This window comes from Centropristis striata, chromosome 6 (genome assembly GCF_030273125.1).
Source record: "Centropristis striata isolate RG_2023a ecotype Rhode Island chromosome 6, C.striata_1.0, whole genome shotgun sequence".
In the NCBI taxonomy this organism is placed as follows: domain Eukaryota; kingdom Metazoa; phylum Chordata; class Actinopteri; order Perciformes; family Serranidae; genus Centropristis; species Centropristis striata.
In genome coordinates, this window is record NC_081522.1 from 6,597,256 (window position 1) to 6,618,169 (window position 20,914).

General features: G+C 37.2%; 1 protein-coding gene across 1 annotated transcript in view; it reads right to left on the minus strand.

Annotated features, from left to right (window-relative positions):
- kcnq1.2 (potassium voltage-gated channel, KQT-like subfamily, member 1.2) overlaps nt 1–20,851 on the minus strand; it is a 188,859-nt gene extending 168,008 nt beyond the window's left edge. Inside the window, exons 1-3 of the mRNA XM_059336070.1 lie at nt 20,829–20,851; nt 15,420–16,054; nt 1,643–1,733 (exon numbers count right to left, since the gene is read on the minus strand). Of these exons, the coding sequence (XP_059192053.1) occupies nt 1,643–1,733; nt 15,420–15,928 (600 nt within the window). The 5' untranslated portion in view covers nt 15,929–16,054; nt 20,829–20,851. The remainder of the gene's footprint in view (nt 1–1,642; nt 1,734–15,419; nt 16,055–20,828) is intronic.
- Between the last annotated feature and the right edge of the window lie 63 nt (nt 20,852–20,914).

The following is a 20,914-nucleotide window of genomic DNA, read 5'->3' on the forward strand; positions in this document are numbered from 1 at the left end:
TTACCAGCAAGTATCTGCAAGTACAGTCTGTGTGGAGCCAAATGATTCTGCAGAACCAGTGACATTACAATAGGTTTAAAACGGCGGCTTGGCTCCTGATTATTCCCATGCTAATAATGTGCAAAATGTACATGCTGCTTACTGTAAAGGGATTAATGCAGTTCAATCTGGCAGGTGTTGTGTGACGGTATGTGCAATAACTGAAAGTGATTCTTTTTGAGCTCTGTAATATCTTTGTGCTATGGTGTAAGATGGCGGGTAGAAACCCTCCCAGACAAGATCTTCTGTCTCCATCATGTGGACACAAGACGATACTGCAGTGGAGTTATAAACCTTTAGAAGAGCCATCTGTCACTCATTTATCCAGTCTTTCTATAACAAAATATATAGTAATTTCATTAATAAGGAAAAACTTGTTATACAACCCTTCTGTCAATAAAGTAATGATAACACCTTTATCAACAGAAACATACAGTACAGGCCAAAAGTTTGGACACACACCTTCTCATTCAATGCGTTTTCTTTATTTTCATGACTATTTACATTGTAGATTCTCACTGAAGGCATCAAAACTATGAATGAACACATATGGAATTATGTACTTAACAAAAAAAGTGTGAAATAACTGAAAACATGTCTTGTATTTTAGATTCCTCAAAGTAGCCACCCTTTGCTTACTAGAATATAAGACATGTTTTCAGTTATTTCACACTTTTTTGTTAAGTACATAATTCCACATGTGTTCATTAATAGTTTTGATGAATATACAATGTAAATAGTCATGAAAATAAAGGAAACACATTGAATGAGAAGGTGTGTCCAAACTTTTGGCCTGTACTGTACATTAGGTGGGCTGCATGTACATAAACCATTTGAATTGAATTGTTTCCTTTAGAAAAATGTGGCATTTTAAAAGGGACAGTGCCACTCAAGATAAAAAAACATATCTTTTTTTTCCTATCTATAGTGCTGTTTACGATTTTAAATTGTATTGTGTGAGTTTCCAAGCTTGCCTATGCTGGCTCTCCCCTCCCCTGTGGCATGTCATAAGTCTGTTCATGTTGTGAAGGGTATTGAGTATGTGCTTATGTTGCTGAGGTTTTTTCTTTTTTTTTTTCTCCTCTCCTCACGTTATGCTGTATTTCTTTCCTTTCGTCCCTGTCTCCCTGTCCTGTCCACCTCTTTGTCATATTGTGTGTGTGTTAAGTATACGTGTGGACGGGTTGATGGCTAATTTCTGTGCAATGACAATAAAGGCGATTCTGATTCTCTGAGATGTCTGCCTTCTCTTGAATATGATGGAACTAGATGGCACTCGGCTTATATACTCAAAGCCCCAAATACAATTAAAAACTAATGAGCATTTTCTCTTTCCAGAAGTCATGATCCCAACACTCAAGATGATCCAGAGCTTGTTTTATATAGGAAAAACACTAAATAGAAATAGGAATAGGAATAGAAATAGAAATAGAGCATTTTTTTTTATAGAACTATGGTTATCTGAGCAGTCGCTTATAACTGATGCAACATTTTCAATCCATGTGAGTGAAATATGAAGATGCTTCTGGATATAGCTCATTAATGGACTTGTGTTAAAGTTGTGAAAGTTTGATGTTTGCTATCAATGAGGGAGAGCACTCACCATCCAGAAGAGGGTTCCAGTGGCAAATTCCGCATATTGCTCTATAGTGGACAGGACACTGAAGATTAGACACACCAGGACCATAAGGAAGCTGTAGGGAGAGAAACAGTTTTGCCAGTCACATATTATTCACTGTTACAGTCATTTAAAAAAAAAACAACAATGTAGAAAACATAAAAACCTCTGCCAAGGAGGGTACGTTTTTCGGTTCAGTGTATTTGTTGGTTTGTCTGTTTGTCAAAATCAGCATGAAGAAACGCCCTGATCACATTCTCTCCTGGAGGCTGCCCAGCACAACCACAGTTTCACCTGCTGGCCACTGAGCAGCTCCACTGAGCAGTTAAGGACTTTGTGCCTCAGTGGTGGTTCATCACCCTCCCCAACCCAGACGACAGGAAAACTGGGTTACTGGCTAGATTTCCATGAAACTTAGTGGTAGGGTGTGTTTCTCTTTTCGTCATTCGTCATTTCACCATTACTAGCTCAGTAGTTCTCAACCTTTTTGAGTCGCGACCCCCAATTTAACATGCACGTTGTCCGCGACCCCCCGTTCACTGAACAGAATCTCACACGCACAGTTCAGATCATACAAAAAAAGAAACAAAATGACCAAAAAAAAGTAAACAAAATGACCAAAAAAGACACAAAATGACCAGAAAAGACACAAAATTACCAAAAAAGACACAAATTGACCAGAAAAGACACAAAATAACCCAAAAAAGGAAAAAAATGACCAAAAAAAGACACAAAATGACCAAGAAAAGAAAAGAAAATGACCAAAAAAGACATTAAATGACCAAAAAGACCAAAACACACTAACACATAAACACTTTAACACAGTGGAGACATAGCTGATTTCCAAAATGATTTGGCGACCCCCAGAAATCATCTCGCGACCCCAATTGGGGTCCCGACCCCAAGGCTGAGAACAGCTGTACTAGCTGACTGGATGTTTCCACGTCTCCTAGCAACAGTGAAACATTCCGACGAGACTGTCCATCTGTTGGCGTATATACATAGTCTATAAATACAGCCACTACCAGCACACCTCAGTGAAGGTAGAGGAAGGAGAGGAGGAAAGAGTAGGAGAGGAAGGTAGGGCTGCAATTTAAAGTTATTTGCACTCTAGGTTTGTGTAGTGATAACTTCTCTAAATAAAAATGTTAGAAAAGGGTGAAAAATGCCCCTTATATCTTCCCAGAGACAAAGGTGACATATTAAATTAGCTTGTTTCATCTTTCCAATAATCCAAAGATAATCAGTTTACTTGTGTTGATGCAAAGGAAAGGAACAAATCCATACACAACAGAGAATGTCATTTCTAATTGATTACTCAAATAGTTGCAGATTGATAACCAATCAATCATCTAATCAATTAATTCACTTTTTTTCTTGCTGTAGAGGAAAGACGAAGAATATACCAAAGGGGAAAAGGAGGAAGAGGAAATAAAGTAAAAATACAGAAAATGCTAATATGTCATTATGTGTTAAAATAGTACATAATAATAATGAATCATAAAAACGCCATTAATAAATTACCTATTATAAAACTATTTTTGATTTAATGTCTTTTATTAGTTTATCTTATTTATATTGCCATAAAATTATTTAGTTGCATGTTTGATCACTGGATAACTCAACATTAATTTATGATCAAATATTGAAGAGTTTAGTTGTGTTTTGTTTTTAATTAAGCATTACTTGCACTTTCTTTTCACATTTAATTCAAGATACTTTCAAACTTAAGTATTGATAACTTCACTTGTCATATCTTCCAACTGATTTAAACCACAGCACTGCTCAGTTACTTAGTCATTTATTAATTCTAAATTCTAAATTCTTTTAAAGAGGCTCATGAGGGGCTTTTGGTCGCTCCTGACCCTGAAGGATTAAGAGCCGAGTTAGTTGTGTGCATTTTCACCGTCCCATTAATAACACTTAGAACACATCTTTTAAGTGCTTTTACATGTTGTACTACGTGAGTGTTTGCATGCACCATCATCATGATCGAGCTCTCTTTAAAAACACAGGGCAGTCGGTGCATTACGCTGCCGTGTACTACGAGCTGGATTACGTGCCATATGCTGGAAAGGGTTATGTAAGAGTCTGTTGTTTATCATCATTCATGTAACATACAGAATAATGCATATACACACACGCAAAAGAAAAACATGCAAATGCTGCATTTACATAGGCCACCATCCAGTTTGCCATTTGTTTTTGTTTTTTATTGACCACACCCAAAGAAAACATATTACTAAATCAGACATCCATGTTAGCCACACCTGTATACAACATAACCAAGCTCATTTAAAGAAAGAGGAAAAAGGTGGACTTTACTGAAGACATCATGCTCATTTCTGGTCTCTTCAGTGGTATAACAGTGTAAGAAAAGTGGGGTGATGGAGAGTAAGACTCCTAAAGGAGGATTCCCCTTACATACAAACTATGACACATTGGGCAGATGGGACTGTGAGGATTACAACTCACCACACACACACACACACACACACACACACTTGTACTTCTATCTTTATGAGGGCCCTCAGTGGAATAGTGAATTCCCTAGCCCCTTACCCTATCCCTTGACCTAACCTTCACCATCACAACTAAATGCCCTACCCTAACCCTAACATAAACCTAATTGTAACCTTAACCCTAAAACAAAGTCTGAACTCTCAAACAAGCCTTTAAAGAAGTGAGGACCGGCCAAAATGTCCTCACTTCGCAAAAATGTACTCACTCTGTTGGTTAAAAACGTGTTCGGGTCATGGATCATGTTCACAATACAAATTCTAGCAAAATGCGAACACTTTGGAGAATGATGTATTGAGTATATACCTGGAGCTTTACAGAAGCCAGTTATTAACCAGAGGGAGAGCTGAGGTCACATCATCTCCTTTGACTTTGTACAGTGACAATTATATTCTATTTTGACTGAGGATGAGGGGGCACTCCCCAGACCGGCCACATATACTGTATAAATGAAAAAAAATTACTACTTTTTTTTTTTTGGGCCATTTTACAGATGTATTTGATAGTGGTAGAAGTATAGAGTGAAAGGGTTAGACATGCAGGAAAGGGCTCCAAGCCAGATTAAAACCCGGGTTTCCAGCTACAAGGACTGAAGACCTTTACCATTGTAATGTATTTTGCTATAATATACAGCCACTGATCTGACTGATGGGAATAACAATCTGTGTAATATGTTGTTGCCAGGCAGTGGCATTACCAGCCTTTTAGCAGTGAAGAGACCAGAGAGAGCAGGAGGTTAAGACAAGGCAGGTTAAGTCAACTCAAATCATTTCCCTTTTGTTGAAATGAGATCATCTTATTAGAATAACCATAAATATGATGTCATATTCATGTAGGCCATCGAGGAGGTCATGTAATCTGTGTGTTTTCCTTCAGCGCATGGGACTATGGCATTTATTCTGTTTTGGAAGGATTACAGTGCGATGCAATATTCCTGGAACTCCACATACAGTACATGCATAATAAACATGCTAAATATCAAAGTTCACTAGTCAGGCTGCAGCTTATACTAGACCAGCGTACCAATTTTTCCAATTTTTGATGGCTTATAAAGGAGAAAAAACATAATTTTCCCAAGCAAACTCAACAAAAATGCAGCAAAGTTGGCAACCACATATAATAACTGTATAGATAGATAGATAGATAGATAGATAGATAGATAGATAGATAGATAGATAGATAGATAGATAGATAGATAGATAGATAGATAGATAGATAGATAGATAGATAGATAGATAGATAGATAGATAGATAGATAGATAGATAGATAGATAGATAGATAGATAGATAGAATAAAATACTTAGGTAGCATAAATAAAAACAACAATAGAAAAAAACAAGGACAAGGACACTTAAGAAGTTAAAAAAAGACCATCGGTTGGTAGGATGGTTGACAAGATGAAGGTAATTATACTGGTGATATGATGGCAACAATGCTATAGTGACTAGACGGTATATAATAATAATAATAGTACAGTATATATTATATATTATATAATATGTAATAATAGATAATAAACAATATAGAAATAAAATGAAAAATATAAATAAAGTAATTATAAGTAAAATAATATGATATATAATACATAATAATAATAGTAATAATAATAATAATAATAATAAATAAGACTGGTAAGGCCGGTATAATAATAATAGTAGTATATTACAGTATATAGTAATAATAGTAATAATGGCAGCAACAGTATATATAATAATAATAATAGTAATAATATTAATAACATAGCAAAGTGTCGTGCGTAGATTTAGTGCAAAGATTTAGTGCATTTCAGTAATGTTGGTTCTGGCAGAGGTAGATGAATTGTATAGTCTTATTGCAGAATATACACATGTACTGTACTTCAGTTATAGTGTTTGTTAATAACAACCACTCTGCAATATAGTTGGCAAACTAAGAGAATAAAATGTCATGAAATTAAAATTTTCATGGCTTCAAGTTTATCATCAGTTTCTGTTGACCCATGAATAGTTCCCAAGATTAAACAAAACAATGCAAAACACACCCAAACCCAGGCCTGCAACATTTGAAGGCTGTGCATTTAGTGGGACTGCCTACATCAAGTAGCTAGATAGAGCATTTCCCTAACATCATATCCTAAAGCTTTCTGCATCGACACTGCAGGGAGGTGTTTGCTGCAGTCAGGACTGGGTCACTCACAACCATTAGCTAACCTTATTTAGCCAGGCCAAAACCCCTGGGATCTGATTAAAACAAAACAGCTGGGGCTTTAGCGAGTATTATTGACTGCAGATCTGTCCCGCTTCACTAAAATAAGTACAGCGTAGAGCCAAATGAAACCCTCTGCTCAATCAAATGTGAAACTTAGACAATATAAGCTCAGGAAACATCAGATGAATAGAGACAGCAGGACAATGTGATATCAGACGAGTGGCTGACAAGAATGGGACATGTTGACACTTGCAGATTAGTGCATGCGTATTAATATATAGAGGATGGAAACACACACGTTTAGTCAACCAACAGTAACAACTGCTGATTGGATACCACTGGGTGTGTTTATCTATAACTCATGAATACAGATGGTGCTATGTTCCAAAGGTTAGGTGGGCATTAGCTTCTAGAAACAAATCCAATCTGAATGTTAAATGCTTTTTTAACCTTAACTGCTCTTAATCTCATTCAAGTCAGCTGCGGATCAGTTTGTCATCACAAATCTGTCTGACAGGTAACATCGTTCTCTATCACAACTGATCACATATTCACATTGTATCTGCTCAGGCTGAGCTACATTTGGTCGATGCCACATTTTTATCAGAGAGCCATGGCCGGGCAAGGTGTCCAGCAATCACAATTGTCTAGATCCAGTATAAAATGCAAATTACAACAAAACCACTGGTATCAAAAGCTTTAGAGGATGTAGTGGATACAATAGGTAGTGCCATATCCCTGCATTTGCCATAAATCACTCTGTTATATAGAGAAACATATGAATGATGGTTGGATAGTTGAGTTGTTAAGTGGGCAACTTCTCTAAAACAACCTCCTAACCCTCTTTATCTGCAGAAACACATTAAATACACAACTTTTCCGAACAAAAACACAACTTTTGTGTGGCAAACAAATCTATGAAACCTGAAAGCCTTTTCTACCACCACCATCAAACAGTGGAGACATGTCCCACATCAGCAAGCACATGTTCAAAACAAATACCGGTAGATAAAATGCTAATTAATATTACTAAGGGAATCAAGTTACTCGTGCTGTCAAGCATTTTGCTTGCATAAATCTCCACGATCAATAATGGTTAACAAAAAGGTTGCACTATTTCACATTCAGGACACATAAAGGTTACTTTGCTAGTTGCAACTATTGCTAGCAAAGCTTGCAATTTAACTTTAGTTAGCTGTGCTAGCTTAACCTTGTAAACTATCAGTGTTTTGAGTTATTATAATTCAAGCTTTTATATCCTACATCTACTCACCTTTACCCACATCTATCTCTTTTGTCTCAGTCATTTACTGGCATGACTTGTAGTGGGTGCCATGTTTGTTTGTTTGACTGTTAAAGCGCCGCCCTATAGTAGAGAGTCAAAGCCACACCCAGTTTTCCAGATAGCCCCTGTGCTCAATTAATTTTCTGGGACTCCCTAAAAATTTGTATTTCACCCAGATGGGTGTGATTTTGCAAGACGTACTGTAGCAGAGCATGTTTCGGCAAGGTTCTATAAAAAGTTCCAATTAAAAACGTTTGCATTTGAAAATGTTCAACAATAACGTGCTTCAGTGGCGGTTCTAGACCAATTTTACTGTGGGGGCCAAGGAGGGGCCAGTGTTTAATCAGAAGGACACATTAAAAATCGTCAAAAATGATATTTAAGCATTCAAAACCTTTATTTTAGCTAAAAGTCTCGTATTTGGAAGAACTACATTGATTGAAGCAATGAGACTTACCAACATTAACAGTTATTTTTGTACGACAATGACATTTCTCATTTTTGTGCACAATTACTTTCTATTTTTATTTTGAAAGTGCAGTACAGTGAGAATGATCTTTATATTTAGCTTTTATTGCACAATTAAGCTATTATACAATGTACACATTCTGGGTTCCTTTTGTGTACAATTAGATATTGTTTGAACAAAAAATAGGTAAGAATTGTTCCATCGTTCATCGTTATAATTTGATCATTTTATTATTTATTTGACACAGGGGCCACAGCAGGGGCCAAGGGCTTCTTCACAGGGGCAGTGGCCCCTGGAGGCCCCTGTGTAGAACCGCCACTGACGTGCTTGTGACTTTCTAACAGGTCCAAACTTTAAGTCAAGAGCACACAAATTGCCCTGGCCATTACTGCCAGTAATCACGGTTAGAGACAGAGCAGCCCTCCACACCCTCTCTACTGACCCCCTCCCCTCCCATCCATGGAGGAGCTTAGGATGGATTACACCACATCAGCCACCAGTCACAAACATGGTATTCCATCCTGGCTTAGCTATCATCTTGTCCACCAAATACTTGGAAAAAAAGACGTAAATCTCCTTACAGGTTGTCACTGCTAAATGAATGAAAAGAGAAAAAAGGTTTGATCACACAATATAAGCAGTGTCATTCATAACGAGTAACTTTACCAAATTTATGTCAGATTCTGCATCAGCAACATTCATAGCCAGAGGCCAATACTGTGACCTTCTCATTTAAATGCAGATATATGTATCGACAGCAAAACAGCACTAAGGAAGGCCAAGACAATCAGAAGTGATGCTACGGATACATAAGACGGTCTGTTGGCTCAAGTTTAAAAATGACATATATAATAATAATAATATATTTTTTTTAATTATTATTTACATGATTTTTTGTCTTAGCAAAAATTATATTCACATTTTATACTTTTTGGCATTTTGATAACTGATGAACATGTGCATGTTTGGGTAGCATTAGAGTTGACAAGCACACCTTCACTGCCCACACATCTGTATGAGCAAAAATACTCCTTTAACTCTCCATTTGCATTCAACTTCAAGAACCTAAATTTGACTGTTTATCTAATAATATAATTCTACTTGCTATGAATACGGTCAGCATACTGACAGAAATCAATAATTTTGTATCTTTAAAATATCTTTTGATTTAGTAGCAGCAGTGGAGCTTTGTGGGCGGCTCACATGTTGCAGTACGACAGAAGTTATGACTTGTGGCAAATATACTGGTTGTTAATGTCTTTTATGAGTACTGAAGATGAGGAAGGTCTGTTTGTTTGTTTGTTTTTGTCATTGGGGATAAATTCCATAATAACCTTCAGCACATCTGAGAGTGGTCTTCGAGAAACCAGACTTTTGCACCTACTCATGGCTCGGTTTGCAGGCTTTATAAAATCTAGCCCGTTTAGCGAGACTTTTAAGAGAAAGAGCGTTCCTATTGGCTCTTCTACAAATACAGATGCATGTGCATGTCCCTTTCAGACGGTGAAAGCCTGATTCTATAGCAGAAAATCCTGCAGAAGAAAATTGCAATTCCAACATTGGAAATAACTGCATATAGTGCAAAGCAACCCCAAAAAAGGAAGAAAGTAAACACATTATTGGTAAAGTGTTTTAGAGATGGTCAAAATGTTATTGACAGTTTACCATTCTGCTTACTGTAGCCAAAGGTTCACGAGTGTGGCTAATTCAAGTTCAAGTTATGAGCCTAAAATTACAAATACCTAAAATTACAGTTCTTCATCTCAATGTGCTTTGCAGGCCAACATGTTTGAAAAGATGATGGTGGGATGGTAATTCTGGTATCCATTCTAGCCTTTGGAAGCATCATAATCTTTGCAATATTGCACCAGATTTCACTTTTGAACTGTTAAACAAATTTTAGAGCCAAAGCTTTTAAATAAAAAAGAAAACAGCATTAGAAAATATTCCCCAGCGTACATAACTTGCTACGGAGAAATGGATGTGACCCATACAGTTCACTTCATCCGGTTAGTAATCTCTTGTAAGCAGATATCCAACAAGAGGTTTCCTTTCTGCCCTTTCCACATAGATGGAGGGGATTCACTATAGCCATTTCAATAATCTGTCCAGATATAAAAACACACAACAGAACCAAGTATTCCAGACAACATCTGGCTCGCTGCGTTTTCACGAGGATGAACAGGTGCACTTCTTCCTCTGCTGCAAACTGGTTGTGGTGTAATGATGTTACAGTAGAAAGGAACTTTAGGAGATCATGACATTTTGATAACAACCACTGCAGATGAAAAACTAGTAAAAAAAAAGTAAATTGATCTCTTTTTCTTCTTAGCTCAATTTTTTCTCTCTTTTTTCTAAGAGTGATTTATGGCAAAAAGGTTGCACTATTTCACATTCAGGACACATAAAGATTACTTTGCTAGTTGCAACTATTGCTAGCAAAGCTTGCAATTTAACTTTAGTTAGCTGTGCTAGCTTAACCTTGTAAGCTATCAGTGTTTTGAGTTATTATAATTTTAGCTTTTGTATCCTACATCTACTGACCTTTACCCACATCTATCTCTTTTGTAAATTGATCTCTTTTTCTTCTTAGCTCAATTTTTTCTCTCTTTTTTTCTCTCTTTTTTCTGAGTGATTTATGGCAAAAAGGTTGCACTATTTCACATTCAGGACACATAAAGGTTACTTTGCTAGTTGCAACTATTGCTAGCAAAGCTCTCTATTGAAGACACGTGTTCACTATATCGTAATATGCTGTGAGAATCCAAGATGTATGGTTGTAATCGGCTTGTGGTCTGAGTGAGAAGGGCATTTAGGAATCCTGAGGACATACATGTCCGTTCCCTCCTGTTATGTAAAAGACTCAGAGGGAGTGGTCCAAACGTGAAGGGGATCATTGCCCCAGGTTGTCTGTGTGCTGGTGAGTCTGCATGCCATTGCATAAGACTCTTTTCGGGCACTCTTATCATATGCTGTCCTTAGTCCAAGGGATTTCTACCCACTCTGACTAACTCTGTCGTCATTAGCGTAGCATGTGCGTGTATGTCTGCGTTTCCACTGGTCGGATGAACATGACATTTTATACATTGTAAATAAATTCTGTTAAAATGTGTTTATATTAGTAATCCATTGTTTGTGATGCGAGAGAATGCTCACTGAGGACCCCGAAATAAAGTCTGCAACTGTACTTACATTTCATTAACTAGTTATTCATCTTTTAATTTGTTTTATGCTATGAATTATTCAAATAATAATGACAATTTTTAAAGCACTTATCTTAAGTTAACAAAATATGAATATAAAAGTTGAGAATAAATACTTTAATAATATAATTATATTATATTATTATTAAATAATAATTAATTAATTAATTAAATACTTTAATAAATTGCCATCAGTGGCAACCACTTAACATATAAAAAACAGGAGTAGCATACAGCAAAACATGCTCTATCTGTGTGAAATTAATATAGATATTTTTATTGGTTTAAATAACATTGTTATATTGTGCAAGCATTAATTTGTGTCAAATGTCTCCCCATAGATGTGTGTGTTATCCCAATATGCAACCTGTTGATTAGCAGATGTTCTGAAACAGCCAGATGGAGTGTTGATGACAGCATTTACAGATGTATAAACCTATATGAGCCAATATGTTTGTGTATTTTCCTATATTATTTTTTCTGCAATCCAGCCACATTTGCCCATCTGTGACACATCTGTGTGTGCGTGTGTTTCAGCAGATATCTGCATGCAAAAATGCATCGAATTTGTGCTGGCAGTTGGGTAAATGTTGCTGATCCTGCAGTGATGAATTGAGCAGCCACCTGTGTGTGTGTGTTGGGTGTCATCCTATCGTAGGGCGGACCTATTAGGGCTATCATGAGTGCAGCATTCGGCCTTTTTTGCACTCAAAAAAATGATTCAAGCCCTTCTTAGATGTGATTAATATATTGTTTATCCAATGAAAATATATCAATTAAAATCAAATCAAAAGTAGTTTAAGAAGTGGAACCTAAAATGTATTAATTTACTTCCCTGTCCTTCCTTTCAACCCAAAAAGAATCACTTTCAGTTTTCCGATTCTATGTTTTTAGGTTGAACGAACACAATTTCTTTATTTTAGCTCTCCTTGACATAAATGAGTAGAGGTGACTCAATTTAAATACAATACATACATGTTTTTAATTTGAGTTCGACCAAATGTAAAAAAGTGAGCTACATTAACTCAAATACATTATATTGCACTTGTTTTGAGTTTGGGCTACATATATTTGTTGGATGGAAATTCTGCCCACAATTGAATTTAGTTCATCCAATGAGTTATTTTTTTGAGTGTGCGTCCCTTCTCCCATGCCAATCTCTAAAGAGCCCAGGAGAATAGATGGCCACCAGCGATAGCCATCGACAAGTAAGAGTTACTTAAAGGAGTGTCAGCGGGGATCAGTCAGAAGGGTTCAATATTAAATGAAGCACAGGCTCAAGTTCTCTCTCCTCTGTGAGAGGAGAACATTAGAGTCCCAATTACTGCTGGGGCGGATTATCTGCAATGCAGGACACAAAAAACACATGCGTACAGGTCAACGGAGAATCTCTTCAGGGTTTCCATTCATCTTTGACTGACAAAGGTAATATCCTAATGAGACAGGCTTATTCTACTCCTCTTCAAGCACAATTTCACACAGACAGAGCTGAAAAGTGGTAAGCGCAGCTGCCATTTTTAATGACCTAACATTAGACCTGCGTTTAAATGATTAATCTGAAGGCATCTGAGCTAAAGCACTGTAGAGGGAGCTAAATGTGTTTGGATAATGGATAATTTGAGAGGAAAAGGACCTTTCGGAAGGAGCAGTTGCCAGAAGTTGCATAGTAGACAAAACAAGCCTGATTGTTTTTGGCAAGAGCTCCCTAACTAGTGAGTCACGACCCAAAAGTGAAAGCATGCGTCACTTAAATTTCTGAGAAAATGTACATATATTTTTACACAAATTAGCCCGCAATGGATATGTTTCTGTATGTAAAAGGATATCACAGTCAAAACTGCTAGTCAGGTGCAGTGGCAACTGTGAATTGGCCGGATTATTGGCAGGATTATAATGACACAGTGGTTACTATTATAAAGGTCATATATTGCGATTTTTAATGTACTTTCAGGAAAACATTATAGTATAAAGAACAGACCACCATGTGCGTAAAATGTAAGGTAAAATAAAGTTAACGTTTTTATGCAATCAGATGCCTTTGCAGTTATCACAATCCATGTAATATCTAACATTACCACATTTTGTGTAAATTGTCTGCTACACATGAACATTGTGATTTTGAGGATTGATGCCAACTCATGAAACACAACATCGCAATACTCAAGTGGATCAAAGATTTTTTACACCCCTACTTTAAACAGCTTGTTGTCGTATTCTCAGAGTTTATATAAAGAGGAATTTGCTTCCCATTACCGTGTGACCTTAATAAAAGTCATTCGACCACATGCATTGGAGTCATTAGCTCTCAACACACAATTTTTCTAACTGCACTGTGCTCTGGTTTACCAGTCCTGGGCCCAGGTCTACTTAGACATAACATAGGAAACGGCAGGTGCCTTTTAGCCAATTAATGACCCAGTTCAGGATGCATGTGTAACTATAGCAGCAGCAGCACCTAATCCTCCTAACAGCCTTTCGAAGGTAGGATGCAATATTCGCATGCTTTTACTGTACCAAAACTACTCATAACCTTGAGGAAAATTAAATAGAATAAGACAGTCCACTGAGGTTGCAGTTGAGAAAGGAAATGCCTTCAAACTCAGAAAACATGCTGTATTAATTTAGCATTTTCTCTGTTTATATGACTCAATGTGTGATAAAAAACTGAATGCAAAACAGTTCAGTAGATGCCTTTCAATTGAACTTCTATTATAATCATTCATATTTTCATCTAATCTGGTCTAAATCCATGGGCTCAGGGCTTACTATGACGTCTGGTGCTAAATTGTGGGATACTTCAGAGATCATAGAAGATTTTCTTTAGTCACATGTTAGGGGGGTATTCTGGGCCATGGAAGAGTTTTATTTTTGTTCTTGTGAAAACAGTAAGCTGAAAGCTACAATGCAATTATCGCCACAGTGAGAACTGTTTCCCTCATTAATTAAAATGTATCTTTTTAGCAAATTTTTATTAATTACAGACACTCATAACTTTTTGGATTGTTATTATGTTAACACTTTGAGTTGCATTTATATGTATGAAAAACACTATATAAATAAAGTTTGATTGATTGATTGATTAATGTGCTAAATTCATTCGAATTTAAGTCAAAACTATCACAGGCTTGAATAAAGATTTATTTTTTATTTCATTATAAAACATTATATAAAAAACAAAGCACTTTCTAGCCTTTAATAGTGCTATAGGATACAATTCATTTACCTTTACTGCATATTTTTATATTATTTCCACTATATTTTCACTATATGAAACATAATTAGGCTGATCATACAACATGGTGTACCTAATGATCCAAATTCTGTAGCATGGTCTTTTTCAGTCACTACACCATGATAAAGCAGTCTAACTTCATCACAGTGCAAGCACATTAACGCCAATAAAGGAGAGAAGAACTTTCCTAAGTGCTAGTTAATAAAACGATTCATGTAACAGTGTTTCAAATGCAGGTCAGTGTGCTCTCCTGGCAAGTCACGTAAGCAGCATTTCGAAGGAAACATGTTTCATGCATGAGGTTGCTGATTTGTTGACTGTAAGTAAGATCAAGCTAAATAGACCGAGCTCATACGTGCCAAAGGTGTGGTTGACCAGATCACACTGACCTGCTTCTGTTGGGCCATCTTAAAACAACCGCAGGCAGCCAACAGGCCAAAGACACCTCTCCTTTTGTTACTGGGAACCAGAACCTAATACTGGAAGGAGCAGCACTAGATGTAATTAACAAGAGAGGGACCGGAGTGGATGAAGGGACACCACACAGACCTGTATGGAAGTCAGACACTCAGCCAGACTGTATTTTTGACAGATTTTACCCCTTAAACGAAAGTATTTACATGTTGAGCAATAATGTTTAGGTTTATTTAGTCTTATAATTAGGTGCTGAAGACTTTATTGTGTGCATTAAGATTGTTTTCCGTGAGGTTTTTTAACAATATTTGCTTACTATAATTCAACCTTTTGAGGCAATAAGCTTGCCAAGTTCTATGGTTATCTGTATGTCTGCTCATTCAGCGCTGCTGCCAAACAGACCTGCAGCCTGTGCTGTAATCAGTATACACAGAACCAGACAGGTACTCACACGAGGAAGTGGTAAAGGAAGCATTTCAGTCCAGCAGGTCTCTCTAGGAAGTTGTAAACATCCCCCTGCATGCTAGTCTTGATGTAAGGACTGTGGAAATCCTTTTGATGATGCAGCCAGCTCGAACGAGGAAGAGGTGGAGGTGGAGGGCCAGAGGTGATGGAGGGCTGGTTGTGTATGGTCTGCAGCGCAGGGTCTTTTGTGTCCACCGGCGGACAGCAGGGAATGCCTGATCCATTATTCACCGCTGTGGGGTCCAGTTCCAGTGAAACAGGAGAGTAGTAGCTTCTGCCAGGTGCAGGAACCCGCAGGGCAGAACTAGCAGTTGTAGAGTCGACGGAGGCTGAGGGGTCAGAATCCATGTCCTGGTCCTGGTCCAGGCTGAGGCTGAGGCTCGTGCTGGCGTATCCGTTGGGTCTGCAACTTATGAAGGAGCTCCCCATCCGGCTGCCGTAGTCGCGCTGCACGTGGCACGTCATGTGAAAGGAGTGTGCACGTCTCTCCCCCATGGTCCAGTTCAGAGACTTAAGAGTCCTGGAAAATCCTGGAGGCTATGACCAAGATTCAGGTAGAAGGGAGGAGTCCACCCGCCGCAGACAACAGCTCTCTCTGCTGCACCGCATGTGTGTCCATACCTGCAGTGGAAGAAGTGACATGAGTCATGGAGATAGTATGACTGAAAGTAAGCCTTGCCCTCCATCACAAGGGCCTTGTTAATTTAGCACCTGTCATGAAAAATACAAGACATGGATCCGCATAGTTTGCTGATCCACCATTAGTCTGCTTTTATACAAACAACTGTAATATGTTTTAATTTTACCTGAGTAAACCTGATTTTCTTAAACCTTAATTTCAAATATTTTTATTTGGATTTTTCAGACACATGTTCATGTTGAAGTAGACAGTAGATCCTTATTTTAACAAACAAAAAGTGCAGGGATTAACAAATACAATTAACAGTCTGAATTTCTTTTTAAGATTACTTTTAAAGCACACAGTATTTCCCCAAAAAAGTATGTTTTCAAATTCTTGGTGACACAAATAGGTTAGTTCTTACATTTTCAATCATTATTTGAATGGTCATAATGCAGATAAATGAAAGAAAAAAAGCTGCTATATAAACATCTGCCACTGTAACAGATGGCATTTGAGCATAGCAGGAAAATATTCTTACTCTGAAATATCATCAGATTATAATCTGGCAAATACTTAAGGTGGTTCCCCTCGGCACGTTACTTCTGAACTGTCGTCATACATGGATCAGAGGCCTGTTGTGCTTATCGGGCACTGATGCCGATTAGAGCTTTTCATTGTGTAAGAGTCCTGTTTCCTGCTCTGAGGTATATTTACAGACTGTAAAGCATTAGGGGTAGTCCATTGTTGTTAAGTGGTAAAAAAAAAAATTGTCATTAAGGAGTAGGAAATCATAGTGGTATTTTTGAACATTGGCAGATGGTAATTCTGGATATTACACTCTGACTTATGACCTGTGAAAATAATACAAGAGTAAACTTCATATATCCCCATAACAGACTTAATGTGGCAGCGCCAGGTCAGCACACAAGTTCATTTCCCCAGACACTCTCTGAGTATTTACTAGTGTAAAATATGTTGCATTGTTCTTGATGGATGTTAAAAAAACTGTCTAGTTTCCCATCTGGAAAGGTAAAAATAAATGCAACACATGTACTCTGCTATCATTTAGAGAAAATAATCCAGACAACAAAATTTTAAGCCACTAGCGCAACAATGTGACCTCCCCTGACAGTTACACAACAACAATGTACAAGCAGATGAAAATTAGACTGATTAAAGCGGTGGACAGTTTGCAGCCACGTGAATTATTGTTTTGCAGCTTGTCTCTCAGCTTTTATCTCTGGTACAGTCACAGTCAGGTCATGGTTCATTTCAAGGACATTAATTAAGGATGCACACTAATTTTAGTGCAAAACATGTTGATACTACAACATGACAAAACCTTGATTACATGCCTTTGAAATAGGTGTAATAAAGTAAACTTAAATGTGAGTCCAAGTATAATAACCCATAACGGAGTTCACTAATTAAGGTGAATAGATGCAAGTTGTGCATTATGCAAAGGGAGCTGCAAATCAGGAGCACGTCCTTATTATTGAGTATAATATAAATTATTTCTCAACAAATTAACTTGTAACTAAGTCTGGACAGCATGTCAACTTGATAAAAAAACTTTTCCATTAAGTCAAAGCAAATTCTACTCCTTGCTGACATACAGGTGTATAATTAATTAGTGTATCATGGATAAGTGTTCAGTATCTTCTATGGAAAGAAACAGAACCAGGTAGTGTGATAGATGGCCGGATGTTGCCTAAAAGGATCGGAAAAAAGTCTGATGGGACAAGGGCAGGAGAGGGAGGCTAATTGGAGGCAGCCACCCCCGTCCATATCTGTCCTCAACTGAGGATGAACTGATGACAGAGGCCACACGCGCTGCTGTGTCCCTGTAGATAGAGTTTCTACCTTTAAAACTCCACAGTCATAAGAATCACAATGAACTGTCAGGCATGCATTGGCTGCTCTGGGACTCTACAGTTACAGAGTATTATGTGACTTTCCATTAAACTGAACCGACCATGACATGGGACATCTAACACAAATTAAATGACTGCATGCGTGTTTGAAATTAAATTTTGAACATTTCGCTTCCTCTGGTTAAAAACATAATCTAAGTTAACATCTGGTGAACTCTTCCTCTTGCACGCACTTGAAACAGCACAGGTTGGGGTTTGGTTAAATGATGCTGCATAATCAAGCAAATGTTAAGTCAATATTTGCACCTATTATTGCTACACAGTACTCGTAGCTGAGGCATACAACACTCACACAGCAAAAAAAAAAAAAAAAGTATCAAACTATGCATTAAATCTTACCTTTAACTCTAGAAACGCAACGCAAGTTGTAATCGGTGGTTAAAAAAAATAAAAAATAAAAATGAAATTATCTCAGAAGCGAGGCAACAGGTTCGGCGTTTCTTTAAATAAAGACAAAATCCTGTCGTAAAAAAAATAATAATAAAACAACTTAGAACTTATCCTCCAGCACTAAAATCAAACCGTAACATCACAAATACAGTGACAGCAGAAGTGTTTGATCGGCTGCTGCCTGCAGACTTGTTCCTTTGAAGTGCATCGCAGCTTGTGCCTGGACAAATGCTGCGTTCAAGGGTTAGAGGATATCTTAAACCAATTGGTACCTTGTCAGTCTTATCGAGAGCAAAATCGAGCAAAATTTGTACAAAAAGCATATTTGAAGAAGTGAAATATTTCACATCAATAGTGTAATTCACAATATAATATATATGTAGATTCACTGTCAAGATGTTCGAGGCCATCTTGAAATTCCCGGATCATCCGCAACACAACACTTTTATGGACCAAAAAAACAGCAGTGCTCTCTCCGTTGCAGGACGGAGTGATTCCAAATATCCTTCGCTCCTACAGCCACCAGGCTAAATTTTCAAATTTCAAATTTTTTCAATAATTATGGGATTTGTGATAGCTTAGCCACAGCTGCAAATGTTTTGATTTAGAGAGTGTGAATTTGTGTCAGATTTTATATTATGTTTCATTGTTTCTAATTGCAGTAGGACTGCAGCTAACAATTATTTACATTCCCAATTAATCATTATTTAATCATATTTTAGTCTATTAAACTGCATTTGCTGTCACACCAAAGATATTTAATTTACAATAATATTATAAAACAAAAACAAGCACCAAATGGAGAAGCATGAAACAACAAATATTTGTCATTTTTAGCTTTTTAAATTACTTCAAAGTCATCACTTCTGGACTTTTCTTCTAAACAAACAACTCTGTTTACATTACCAAAAAGCCTGTAGGGGGAACGGAACAGGGGAGGTGTTGGTCTCCCGCTGCCCTTGTACTGTAACTGAGTTAGATTTAGTTTTGTTTGTTCCAAACCTCTTTAAAAACACCAAAGTCTAGCAGAATAACAAAAACTAACAAATTTCTCGAGGCAGAAAATATGTTTAGCCACTGACACTGTCCACAGCAAAGCATTGCTTAGCCTCCATGCTAGTACTCCTGCCTTCTTTTCTAGTAGGTAATACACTGAAAATTGATAAGAACCCAATTCAACCCCACTTCAAATATCCATGGTTGACCACTGGGACTAACTAGCTTTTTTGTAAACTCACCAGAAGTTGCACCTATGATCTTTTATACAGCAGAGGCCCAGATAATAAGGTGGGTAGGTATATGCAATACCAAGGTGTAATATCAATATCAGGTCCTGGATTATTGTGTGATCTTGTGTCCCTCTCTTTTAGAGAAGGGGTCTATGTCAAAATGTAGTTTTACAAGTATTATCATTTTGTTTTACATGGAGCCTTAAGGGACTCATCAGGGGCCTAGCTATTTCTGTCCCAAGGTCCCATAACAAGTTGTCACACTATTAAAATAATCGCCAGTTGATCAGATCATGGGATTTTACCCCTTTAAGATAATCACTTCTTTCTTCACTTTCAATTTGCCACATTCATAGGCATCAGATAAGAACCCAGCAAAGAAGAGCTAGAGGGAGATTGTTTAGTTATCAGTTTAGTTTAACAGTGTTTTATTGTTGACACTAATATTGGTAACACTTTACTGTAAGGTGTCTACATAAGAGTGACATGAGCATGTCATAAACATAACATGGGATGTGTCATGAACAATAATGACACTTTGAAGTAACATTAATGCTCATGATACTTGTCATGTCATGTTTCTGACAGGCTTGTGTGACTCTTATGTAGACACCTTCAAAATAAAGTGTTACCATGTCTTGCTTAAGTCACAAAGGCATGTTAAAAAATTGCCTAAGTCATTTATTTCTCTCAAGTTACATCATTTACACAGTGTTATTACTATGCCAATAGCCATCCTTTGTTACATCCTTTTTGAGTGAAATGATCAATAAATGTCATATGTAACACTTTTGGTGAAGTTTTTTTGTGTTTCCTGCAAAACTTGAAAAAATGAGTTAGGCGATTATTTTAACAGGGTGACGAAGTTATTCTGACAGTGCATTAAAGTAGCTCTATGGTCCATGCCTGTGTATCCTAATGTAGCATAAACACATAAAACAAACATGTTTTCCACAAGGATGGAGAAGCAAAACATGTGCTTCAGTTGTCTTTTTAAACTGCTTAAAAGTGTAAACAACACAAATTAGTTTTATCTTCATCTCAAGTTGGCTAATTTTGGTCAAACTGTCCAACCACGAGACAAAAATAAGACAAACGAACTGTTTTTGCCAATTTACCCCACATGCATGCTCTTCTCTCTTCATGCCAGCTTCGGTTTGTGCCATTTTTGAATATTGTAAACACACACTACAGCTCCACCAAATCAACTCGCTGCTGACCTTGACATGGTTTAAGTGTTTTTCTCCTGGTTTGACACGAAAATAACACCTTACACATAATCTACTAGTTACTGTGGATGTGTTTT